Source organism: Fonticula alba (assembly GCF_000388065.1).
Source record: "Fonticula alba strain ATCC 38817 unplaced genomic scaffold supercont2.1, whole genome shotgun sequence".
NCBI lineage: Eukaryota > Rotosphaerida > Fonticulaceae > Fonticula > Fonticula alba.
In genome coordinates, this window is record NW_009242971.1 from 1,055,166 (window position 1) to 1,066,716 (window position 11,551).

General features: G+C 65.4%; 3 protein-coding genes across 3 annotated transcripts in view; 1 reads left to right on the forward strand and 2 right to left on the reverse strand.

The window, feature by feature from the left end:
* The window catches only part of H696_00230 (hypothetical protein), a gene marked incomplete at both ends in the record, with an annotated part of 3,764 nt that extends 3,052 nt beyond the window's left edge, over positions 1-712 (reverse strand). The window contains one exon of the mRNA XM_009494075.1: positions 559-712. Within this exon, the coding sequence (XP_009492350.1) occupies positions 559-712 (154 nt within the window). The remainder of the gene's footprint in view (positions 1-558) is intronic.
* Positions 713-1,115: 403 nt separating this feature from the next.
* On the forward strand, positions 1,116-3,351 carry H696_00231 (40S ribosomal protein S15a). Its single transcript, XM_009494076.1, has 2 exons — positions 1,116-1,160; positions 2,660-3,351. The coding sequence occupies exon 2, from the start codon at positions 2,675-2,677 to the stop codon at positions 3,065-3,067; it is 393 nt and encodes a 130-aa protein (XP_009492351.1). The 5' UTR covers positions 1,116-1,160; positions 2,660-2,674; the 3' UTR covers positions 3,068-3,351.
* A 791-nt stretch (positions 3,352-4,142) lies between these two features.
* Positions 4,143-11,476, reverse strand: H696_00232 (hypothetical protein). The gene is made up of 12 exons (XM_009494077.1): positions 11,252-11,476; positions 10,661-11,120; positions 10,233-10,471; positions 9,881-10,051; positions 9,252-9,790; positions 8,909-9,094; positions 8,661-8,823; positions 7,398-8,499; positions 7,058-7,202; positions 6,613-6,901; positions 5,710-6,446; positions 4,143-5,518 (listed from the first exon to the last, which is right to left on the reverse strand). Exons 1-12 carry the CDS (start codon positions 11,265-11,267, stop codon positions 4,313-4,315), a joined length of 5,253 nt encoding a protein of 1,750 aa, XP_009492352.1. The 5' UTR covers positions 11,268-11,476; the 3' UTR covers positions 4,143-4,312.
* Between the last annotated feature and the right edge of the window lie 75 nt (positions 11,477-11,551).

The window sequence follows — 11,551 nt, forward strand, 5'->3', positions numbered from 1 at the left end:
CCCCCCCCCCCCCGCTGGCCCCCGGCTGAAAGTGTCGCGTTGTTCGCCCGTCGGGGTGTGGCTGGCGCACAAAGTCGGCGGATGGGTCGGCGCGCATCGGCTATGGGTGGCCACGCGCGTCCGCTCGAGGCCATCGTGGGACCGATCCGGTGCGAGCGAGAAGTCATCCTGCTCGGCCCCGGCGGCCTCGGCCCTCGGCTATTCCTTTATTGTTGGCCGCGGCACGGGAATGCGCGAGGCGAGGGCCGTCGTGTGGCCATTGCCCCAGCCCCCGGCGTCGGCTTTTCCGGCTGCGCCTCGGCCACGGAAGGCGCCGGCCGTCGGGGGCGGCTCCGGTGGGGATCTTCCAGGGCGAGAAGGATGTTCATGCTGAGTTCGCACTCTGCAAGCGGCTGGGGATGATACCTACCCCCGCTCGTCCCCCCCCCCCCCCCCCCCCCCCCCAACCGTCGGCGAAATGAGGCAGTAATGCGTGTGAGCAAAGACGGGACACTTACGTGTCCTCAGGCCGATTAAGCCGCGTCGGCGGTGACTGGCTCGACTTCGGGGAACGCGCACGAGGCTGAAGGATCCACAAATACAGAACTCGAATTTCGTGCGTGTGCCACCGGAAGAACATCATTTGGAACACCATTTCCGGGCAACCACTGTTGTTGGCTCCCCCGGCTTGGGACCGCGGATTGGTGGGCGGCATCCAGGGCGCGGGGCCCATCGGGCTCACACGGCAGTCGGCCGAAGGGCTCTCCAAGTCAGCCCGTGTGGAGGGGGAGACATGAGGGCCTGGGCGTTGTCTGGCTGCTGGAGCCGGCCCCCGGGGTCTGGCCGGCGGCGGGGGAGGCACAACCGGCGAGCTCTCGCGTGTGTGGCGCTCTGGCGCGGCGCACCCGGACGGCGGAGGCGGAAACCGCAGTGTGAGGCATGGCGTGTTCCCGCGTGTGTGGAGGCGCAGGTGTCCCCCCCCACCCCCTCGCCCGCACGTACACGCCCGGTTGTCCCCACCTCGGTCCGCACTCCTCCATTTCGCCAGAGCGCCGCCAGGACACAGAGGCCGCCCGGTGGGGGCCCGGGCGCCGGTATAAAAGGCCGACTCCTGCGGTGCCAACTTCCCCGAGCGACGGACCTCTTCGATTGTTTTCCGTGTTTCTCCATCCGGTTCACCGGTACGCCCTCTTTTGCCCGGCTCCCTCCCCCAAATCTCCGCCCTCTCGGCGGCCGGTGGCACCGGCGGCGGATGCTTCTTCCTGAAGCTGCATCCGACCCCTGTCCGCTGTGCCCCTTCGTGACTCTGCCTCTCTCCCCCCCCCGAGCCTCGATGTGCCGTGCCTCCTCTCGGTCATCGCGCCGCTCCACCGCGCGTCAAGCACATGCCTTCCTCTTCCACTGGACACCTTCCTGGGAAAAACCGCCGACGGCGTGTCTGACCTCCTGGGGATCCCCTCGTATACACCAACGAGAGGGCCCAGGCAGACCGCCCGACGCCTCCGGGTAGATCCTCTCGCACAGCTGTGCGCATGAGTGCAAGTGAGCAGATGGGGCAGTTGCGCGTGCGTGTGTGCTCGTCCGTGTGTCTCCTCGCGCGTCCATCCCGCGGCAAGGTCGGTCTCCTCTTTGTGTGCAGGCATCTTGTCGAAAGTATCCTCGCGCGCTGATCTCCCCTTTGCAGTCCACCTCCCTGGAGCATAGCCCACCCTCTGTGGCTGTGGCTTCCTTGGGTGTGTGTGTGTGCTCCCACTGCAAATGGTGTCGCGTGTCCGCTTGGTGCTTCGTCGAGTATGTGTATGCCCTCACGGATGAGATCTGTCTTCTCCTTGCGCGCGCTGGGTGCACGCGCGTGTGTGTTTGCACATGGTCGTGTATGCTCGCACTTGCTCCTGTCCTCGCTGTCTCTTTTGCCCTTGTGCACGCTTCTTGTGTTGGGTTGGTTTCTTTCCTGGGGCGGATGTCTGTCGGTGTGGTTTTCCCGGGGGGGTGGCTGTGGGGGCCGGGCGCGCCCGTGCCCCGGTCGGGTGGTGGTCGTGTAGTGTCCCTCGTGCGCCCCATGGTCCCCTCTCTCTCTCTCTTTCTCTGCTCCTCTGTATTCCGGTCTGAATGTGTGTGTGTGTGCTCCCTGCTCTGGTAGCAGGGGGCCGCGCATTTCCACCTCCGCCGGTTGTCATGTGTGAGTGGGGGAGCTTTCAAAGAGCGAGAGAGAGAGGCATGCGGGCGCTCGCGGTCCCACGAGCACTTCCTCCCCGTGGTCGAGTGATGGGGAAGGACGCGCGGGGCCGTGTGCGAGTGCCAGGGGGGTCGTGTCCCTCATGGCACCTGGCGGGGTTTACACTCCCCTGCCAGGGTGCAGCAGAGGGACGGGGCTGTGTAGAGTCCGGCTCCATTCGTGTCTTGCTGCATTGCTCTTCCTCTCTCCCCAGAGGGGCACGCGCGCATGGCACGGGTGTTCCGCCTCACTCCCCCGGCCTTTTGGCCTTTGTCCTTTCTTCTCGTGTGTGGCGGGTCCCATGCTCCGGAGGCACCCCTCAAAGCCTTGCTCCCTGGACGCATGGTCCCTCGCCTCTTTCCCCCCCCCTCCACACTTGGCGTGCTTTTCCCCTTCCACACACACAGGAGCCACTGACACCCCTTCTTCTCTTGCTCGTGTTCCTCCCTGTTCCCCCTTTTGCAGTCGTAATCCGTCACAATGGTCCGCATCTCCGTCCTCGCCGATACCCTCAAGTCCATCAACAACGCCGAGAAGCGCGGCAAGCGCCAGGTCCTCGTCCGCCCCTCCTCCAAGGTCGTGGTCAAGTTCCTGACCGTCATGCAGAAGCACAACTACATTGGCGACTTCGAGGTTGTCGATGACCGCCGCGCCGGCAAGATCGTCATCAACCTCCTCGGCCGCATCAACAAGTGCGGTGCCATCTCCCCCCGCTACGACATCAAGCTCAACGAGATCGAGCGCTGGGTCTCCTACCTGCTGCCCGCCCGCCAGTTCGGTTTCTTCGTCATCACCTCTTCCGCTGGTATCATGGACCACGAGGAGGCCCGCCGCAAGAACGTTGGTGGCAAGATCCTCGGCTTCTTCTACTAAGCAGCCCCGGTCTGTTGTGTGCCCGCCCGCCCGCGTGCGCGCGCATGCGCCGTGCTGCGTGAGCGCCGGATGAAAGCACCGTGCTCGCATGTGTGTGCTGCCCTCCCCCGCCACTTCTCATCGCGCTCGCCCGACGACACGCGCCGCATGTGTGGCACCATCCGTCGTCAGAGACATCCCATATACATGAGCGCGTCCGTGCGCGCGCCCCCCGTCCGTGTTCCCCCTCCCGGATATGGTGTGTGTGCGCATGCGTCCCCACAAAATATATACTGATGGCACTCGACACTACCCCCCCCCCGCACGCGCTCCGCCGCACCTGTGTGTCTCTCCCCTTCCCTCCTTCTGTGGAGGTGTCTGCCTCGCTGTTCTTGTTTCGGAGCATGTGGCCGATGTGGCCTTCGGATCGCGGGTGCTGGTGTTGAGCATGTCACTCTTCCAGAATGCACACACTGCACCTCGCGAGGCCGAGATCGTGCCGCCCATCGGCCATGCTCGATCTGGAGAACGCGCGGTCTGAGCACACGGGGGGAGGGGCGGTGGGCGTCGTCTCGCGAGTTCCGCGCGTATGCACGCGCATTAGCCGCCGCTGCCCGGCGAGATCCGGTGCCTGCACTTGCGCGCGTGTCCCGCCTGGTGGCCCTGTGTGCCCTCTCCTCCCCAGCCCCCCCTTCCTGCCTTGTGAGGCCCCAGCCTTCCCCCTTCCTGTCCTTGTTCCTCGCCCTTTGTACCATATTCCGCCTGATCTGCCGCTGCTGTGTACCACCCCTCCTGTGTGTGTGCGTGTGTGTCTGCGCATGCGCGTCGCAGTCGGTGTTCCTGGATGCGCGCCTGGTGTGTGTCCCCCTCTCTTCCCCCGATGATGAAATACAGCATCCTCTCTTCCGCGCTCCTCCTTGCTGCGTCCATCGTGGGGCATCCCACCTCCTGCCCGGGGGGGGGGGGTTGGGCGAAATTCGCCTGGCATGTCGAATGGGACACCGCCTGCACCCCCCCCCCTGCCGCCCTTCTTTCGGCAGAGTGGATGCCTGTCGCAGTGTGTTCCTGCAGGCCGGTCTCTCTCTCGGTCCGGCACTTGTGCTATGGATGCGGGGTCTATTGTACTTTTATTTGGAAGGGGAAAGTTCCACCGCGTGCCTGCATATGGTGGGAACACAAAAAGGAAGGGAGCCGCCTCTGGGCGCGTGCAATCCCTCGCACTGGTGCACGGCCTGTGCGAGGGCACACACACACACACACACTCGATCACTTCTTCTCAGAGCGCCTGGAAAGTGAGCGGAACATCCCGCTGATGGATCGCCTGCTGGAGGAGGTGGAGGCCGTGCTCGGGGTGGGTGACGGGGCACGGTCGACACTCGGCGAGGATGGCGCATCCTGCGAAGCGCCCGGCAGGGTCAGCAACTCGGTGGCCGGGGCAGCGGCAGCAGGCGCCGGAGCGGTGGTCAAGGTCGCCGAGGACTGGCCCGGTGTCGCGGTCGCGGCAGGCGCCTGCTCCGTGGTTGGGGCCGGGACAGGCGCAGGCTCCTCAGCCGGGGGATCGGGCAGCTCAATGCGGATGGTGGGGCTAGCCACGAAGGGGGAGGAGGGTGCAGGGGCGGCGGCGGCGGCGACGGCCGGCGGAGCCGTCGTCTCATCGGCGTCGATCACCAGCCGGAAGCTGCCCGACGCGGCGAAGGCCGTCTGGTCGGCCGCCGGGGCCGTCGCAGCAGCGGGGACCGGGGCGGCCACCGCCGGCACCGGCGGGAGCTGGTCACCGGCGTTCAGGACCGGCAGGTCCACGCTGAGCGGTGACCGAGCCATCGGCGGCGGGCTTGACGGCAGGGTCAGGCTGTCGCCATTGCTAGCCACTCGCATGGTGGCCCGGCGAGAAAGACTCCCGGCGATGGGGGAACTGGAGGAGGCTTCCACCTCGGCCAGTGGGGCCAGGGCCGCCTCCATGAGCTTGGAGATGTCGAACGGGGCGGCCGAAGGGGCCAGCTGCCGGGCAGGAGCAGGCCCGGGCATGGGAGCCGGCTCCGGCATCTCGGCCGGCTCGTCGTCCGGCTCGGCGACAATGGCCGCCGGGGCCTCAGCCACCGGGGCCACACACGTCACACCCCGCAGGAAGGTGGACATCGGCCGATCGGCCAGCGGCTCGAGGCTGATGTTGAGGACGAGACGCGGCGCATGGCCCGGGGCCGGGCGCCGGGAGGGGTCCGACAAAGACACACCGCCGAAGGGCAAATTCGTCGGGCGCAGGCGGACCGTGCGAGTGCCAGGCAGCAGATTGGCCACACAGATGGTAAATTCACCAAGTGTATCGGACGGGGCCGGGGCCGTGGCCGTGGCATTGTCGCTGTTGTTGCTGCTGCCGGTGCTGGTACTGCTGGACGCGGATGTCCCATGGACCGTGAACCGGAGGAGACTGTTCTCCGGCGCGACGGCCAGCGTCTCGAAAGACTGGTCAGCCCACTGTAGCCGGCGGGGAGCGAGTGGATGGGTGGGAGGAGGACGATTGCGCGTCCATGGGGGGGGGGGGGGGGACCAAAGGGGAGGAGGAGGAGGAACCAGATGGACATTGTACGTTAGAAGTGGCAAGAGGAGCGAGATGGCGGATGTAAATAAGGGCCAGTGGGGGGAGGCGCGCATCAGCACCGGCGCACCATGTACGAGCCCAGCAGCCCGATCGAGCTGCCCGGGCTACTCAAGTGGCTGGATGTGTTGAGGCCGGCCATTTCCAGCTGCACGGCCGGGGCCCAGCGGCTGCTGCGGGATCTGGACCGACGCGCGGCGCGCGCATGCCGCGCAAACCCGTACGCGGCCAGGAGGCGGATGCGGACAACGGTCACGCCGACCGGGCGCTCCAGCAGAGCATCCAGCGTCTCCGGCGCCAGAGGCCCAGTTAGGGGAACCTCCGGCCGGTACGCCAGAGGCTTGAGGACATACCCGCAGCCGCCATTGTCGGCGAACTTGCCCCGGTTCAGGTGGTTCGCCCGGTCCGGCCGCTGGGCATTCAGAGCCACCATCGGCACGCCGGTGGCCCACATGAGCGACGGGTCGAAGTTGCTCGAATCGAAGCGCATGCCATCGGGATAGATGCGCGCGAAGCGATGCTGCGCGAAGCTGAACAGCAGGGGGAAGGAGAAGCGCGCCATCTTGAAGGCCTTCTTTTCCGGGATGGACACCATCTCATAGCAGCGGCTGCCATCGCGCGCCTGCGTCAGTGAAGGGAAGTGAGAGGCCTTGGTGTAGACCACGATGTCGCTAATCTCCCGGGAGGCCTTGTCAGTGGGCTGCGTCGGCTGCCCGCGCGACTCGTGTGCCTTGTTCTTGATGATGATCTTCCCACGCAGCTCTTCCGGCGAGGGGAGCTCCGCGGGGTTCTTCTCCCAGAAGCCAGCTATCAGGCACGCGACGCATTTTGTCAGTCTTGGCGGAGGAGGAAGAGGGGGGGAGGAGGAGGGGGAGGTGTGGCGAGGCGTGCGTGACGGATTGACGAGGGAAGGTCGAAGGAAAAAAAAGGAGCAGGGGAGAGGATTCACTTCTCTCCACCGCGCCCAACGCACTCGTGAAGTCCACCATCGAATCGCCGAACACCTCGCGGCAATACTTGACGAAGGTGCGCTGCTGCGAGTGGCCCAGATGGTTCTCCAGACTCAAGATCAGGGGATAGTCCGTGGTTACGAAAGCCGACCGGGCGATCTCCTCCAGGACCAGACGTGCACGAATGCGTGACGTCAGGGTGTAGCCATGGTAGATGAGCGGCTCACCGCGCGGGCCTTCCCACAGATCCAGCTCGATACAGCGACAGCCGGAGATAAGCGACTTGCGGTAAGCCTCAGTGGTACTGTTGGACTGATGGCCGGGGCAGTAGCAGCAGCAGTGGCAGCAGCAGCAGCAGCGGGGACAGCGACAGGAGTATGTGTAAGTACGCGCACGTGTGCATGCGGCTATGGCAAGAGCGACGCAGGGCGAGGAGACATATAGGTGCATGCGCAAATCACAGCATACCTTCAGCTGATCGCCCTCCAGGTAGGTATTGTGCGAGGAATCGATAAAGTAGTGTGACAGGGGCCGGGTCATGTCCTGGTAAACGGTGGTCGCGTGAACCGGGTTCATGATGGTGCTCTGACGACCAAGCAGAAGGTTGGCGAAGCTACGCGAGCATGGCAGGAGGAAGAGGAGGTAGGGAGAAAGGGAGGGAAAGGCGGGAAGTGCACGCCACTCCGGTTAGCATGCATGCTGACAGATGGGGACAGAGAAAGAGGGGGGCGAGGGAAAGGAGAAGAGAGACTAGGAGCCCCCCCTCCCCCCTCCCCCCCCCCCACTTGCCAATGGCAAGGTAACATACCCGAAGATGGTCAATAGGCCGTCGGCCGTGGTGGCACAGAATCGGCCGAATACGCGCTCGGCCGGAGTCCAGGTGCGCTCGCCATCCTGCAGCATATCGTCCTGGTCACTGCCAATACGAACCGGGTCGAAAGACCCATCGGCCGGCTGGTTCTTCTTCGACCGACCGGGCCAGCGCAGGGAAGAGCCCCGGCTTTCGGCCGGAGCACCGCCAGCAGCATTGGCACCACCCCGTGGCTTGGCCACCGACAGGGACCGCGACAGCGGCTCACCGCTGTGAACCCGCGCCGCGCGCCGGGCATTGACCTCATTAACCTCATACAGCCAGAGAAGCACGGCGTCGATGTCCGCCGGCAGGGGCAGCTTCGTGTCCAGACCAAGCGACCGACTGAGTGCCTGCTCGGTATTGGCGGAGGCGGACGCGGCGGCCTGAGTGGTGCTCGGTCCCGAGGGCGCCTGGAAGATGGCAGGCGACCCGCCGCCAAGGGCCGTCAGGCCAACGGCCTGCTGCTCGCGGGCCAGGAAATTCCGCAGCTCCACAATGGTCATGGACTCGCTCTGCGGACAGGCCCGAGCATACCTCAAGAAGAGCGCGTAAATGGGCCCAAGCGCCGGACAGTAGAGAGCCTCCACCACGCGCAAGAACGCCTCAAAGTCCATGGTGACCGTGTTGGCAGCCACCGCCGCCGGAGCAGCAGTCACCAGGCTACGCAGATCCCGCCGCCGGTAGAGGGCCGCCTGCACGGAAGCCGCATCCGGCCCGGCCACCGCCGGCAATAGGCGTGCCACCAGCATGCAGAGTTCATCACCATCGCGCGGGGGCTCGCGGCCACGCACGGTCTCCGCATCCCAGTAGGTTCGCAGGGCGGCCACTGTGGCCGGGCCCAGGCGCAGGGTTTCCGACACGAGGGTCTCGTCGCCGGTGGCATCGAAGATGGACACGGAGTCTTGCATCGACGAGACGGTCGAGATGGAGGAGATGGCCGACGCCGCGTCGTCGAAGTCCTCCTCCCCTGCCGGGGTTGCCGACGTCTCGCTGTCAAGGATCTTGAGTGCGACGTCGAAGATTTCCGGCACATGGAACTTGGTCCGCGAGCTGACAGCTACATATGATGCGCGCATCAGTCACATGTGCAGGGGCAGGAGCGACACCATTAGAACACGCGCCCGAGGGAGACAGCAGGGCGAGGGGGCAAAGCAAGTTGTCAGGGCCGAGGGCCGAGGGCCGAGGGCCAGGCCACTTATCCGCCTTGAAGGCACGCACCACCAGAGACACCGAGCTCCGAGGCGGCAACCACCACGCGGGCCAGGTCGCCCTCGGCTTCGGCACGGGCCAGCGTACGCTTGACCGCGGCCAAATCCTCATCCTGGGCATTCCCGGCAGCCGGAGCAGAGGCCCCAGCCGAGGCGGCAGCTGGGGAGGTGGGCTGCTTGTTGGAAGAGGGTCAGATAACCATACGAGAGGGCAAGCGGACCGGAAAGCCGCGGGGGGAGGAAACAGGAAAGACGCACCACCGCGCCTCCGGCCGGGGAAGTGGGACCGGACTCGCGGGCGGCCAATTCACCAAGCTGATTCAGATGCCAGCGTGTGGACTGGGCAATTTGCTCGAAGACCAACAGGCGACGGCGCCCATCGAGGTACTCCTCGGCACCGGCGTACGTCAAGTCGCTGGGGATGGACTCCGGCTGCTCCTTAACCTGTGGCGTCAGAGGAGGGCACAGTACGTGTGTGTATGTGTGTATGCGTGAAGGGAGGAGAGGAGGAGTTAGCAATGGGTCGTGCAAGTTGTGCAAGTCACGCACATGGTGGTATGGAGCAAAGGAAAGCAGGCACGCAGGCCAGCAAGTGACGGACCTTCTCGAAGTTGATGAAATCCGCGGGCAGAGGCTGGCCATCGGGCGGAGGCGGGGAGGGCAGCGAATCGCCCCCTTGCTGGTAGGCCTCCACCAGCCCGCGAATGGTGGGGAACTTGCCAGAGACGGAGGCCGTGGCGGCCGGGTCGCCCGACTGCAGGCCGTACAGACGCCCCGTGGGTGAGGATTCGTCGTTGCTCGTGGTGATGGGCGCAATCCAATAGCCCGCAGGAACTTGCTTGGTGAAGGTCCGGCAGATGAGCTGGTACCCGTGCGAGTCGTCGTCGCGATCCCGGAAGACGAAGAACACCCGCGGGGTGTCGGCCGTGTCGGCAGCCGCCGGCGCCGTCGTCGAGGAGGGAGAGGTGGCCGAATTCTGGCCCCAATGCTTCAGCAGCAGGACCGCCTCGGCCCGGCTAAGGGGGACCTCATGCAGGAGCCAGGGGGCATCCTGGTCGGGAACCACATCGCCGGCGATGGCCAGCGATGGCATGCCATCCTCTGCAGCCGCGGCCACCGTGGCCGCGACCTCGGTTGGGGCTTCGTGCGATGCCGAGTGTCAGGGCAAGAGGACGATAAAAGGGCGAATGCACCGAGCATGAGCATGTGCGAGCAGAGATCCACGCGTACAAAGAGTTTCCCCGGCCGAGAGAAGCGCGGCCACGGCATTCAGCACGTTCTCCGAGGCACCCTCCAGAACCGAGGGCAAGGGCCGGTCAGTGGGAAGTTTGTGCTTCGGAGTCGGGGGCATAGGCTCATCCAGGTCCGGGCCACCATCGAGGTACTCCAGGTTGTCATAGACTGTGTGTTGCCGGCGCGCAGGTGAGGGAGCGATGTCAATGGTGCCGCCAAAGGGAAAGGGAGATGGGGAGGGGAGACGGGGAGGGGGGAGAGGGAAACAGCAGGTGCAGCAAGGCGCGGGGCATGGGATGGGGAGATGGTCAAATCGCGGCAGATGCCAAGATGGCTGCGGTATACGCACTGTCATAGCCGAAGGAGGCTCGCAGGTCACGAAGACACCACACCCGGCGCTTGTAGTAGATGACACGCCCGTCTCGGGTGCAGGGCTGCCGGCAAACACTGCAGGCCAGGCAGCCTCGGTGGAAGGGAAGCAGGCCATGACGGCGGTCGTGCAGACTCAGCACATCCGGGTCATCCAGCGAGATGGGGGCCATGCAAGCAGCACAAGAGGAGGAAGTACAGGCAACACAGGTGGGCTGGCTGTGGAAGATCGAGCGAGCACCGTACGAGGGAAATGGTGACAATGGGATGCAGCAAACAGCAAAAGCAGACCACGGGCTCCGGGGATTAGTGGAACGACAAAGATGCGGTTCCCGACAGCGAGGGAAGGGGGGGGGGGGGAAAGGGCAGAAGGAAAGGAGCAGACGGGGAAGAGGAGAGGAAACATACCCGCGAGCGACCATGACCCGCTCACCGGAGTCGAAGAGCTTCCGGCAGCGGTAGCACCGGAAGCAGTCGGCATGGAAGTTAGCCGGCTTCCCGGCGCTGGAATCATCGGCGCCGACGTCGGAGCTGTGGGCATTCTCGGCCACGGAGTCCGGCGACCCCGGGGTCGCTCGAGCCAGCTTGGTGATGTCCACCGTCACAATCGACCCGGTGGTCACAAGGGCCCCGCAGGCGGAGCACCGTGTGCCGTGGTGCTCGAAAAAGTGGTCCCGACACAGGAGGGCCGGCTCGTCATCGGACATCGAAGCCATGGGATCCGGACTGTCGAGGTAGATGCCGGTGGTGGAGATGTCCAAGTGGCAAATGGAGCACACAACGCATGCCAAGTGGTACAGGTGCTTGCCCACGCGCAGGGCCCGCTCATTGCTGATGGCGAGCTCGCACCCCGGGCAGATGGGGTCGGCTGCATGTGGGAGGTGAGGGTGAGGGCAGATAGGCAGGGGCAGAGGGGGAGGGGCCGGGGCATGGCAGAGGGGAATCGGCTGGCAAGCGGGAGACAGGGGGGGGGGGGGGGGGAGAGGAGAAAGGGCGTACAGCTGTCGGACGGCATGGTGAAGAGAGGAGGGAGGGTTGCTCACGTGCGGGGGACACCGGCAGCGGGCGGCCAGCACATGAAGAGGCCTGTGCTCTTTCAGGCCAGGCACCAAGTCGGGAGCAGAGGAGTGAGGGGGGGTGTGGTGGGTGGACTGGGGGAGGGGGGGGTGATCCAGAGTAGTGCAGAGTGGGAAGGAGAGGAGGGAGTCGCAGAAGAAGGGTGGAGCTTCCAGTGTGAACACTGGCCACACCCACACCGCAGTGGCACTTAAGCCCGATGTGTGTGTGAGTTGGGGCGGG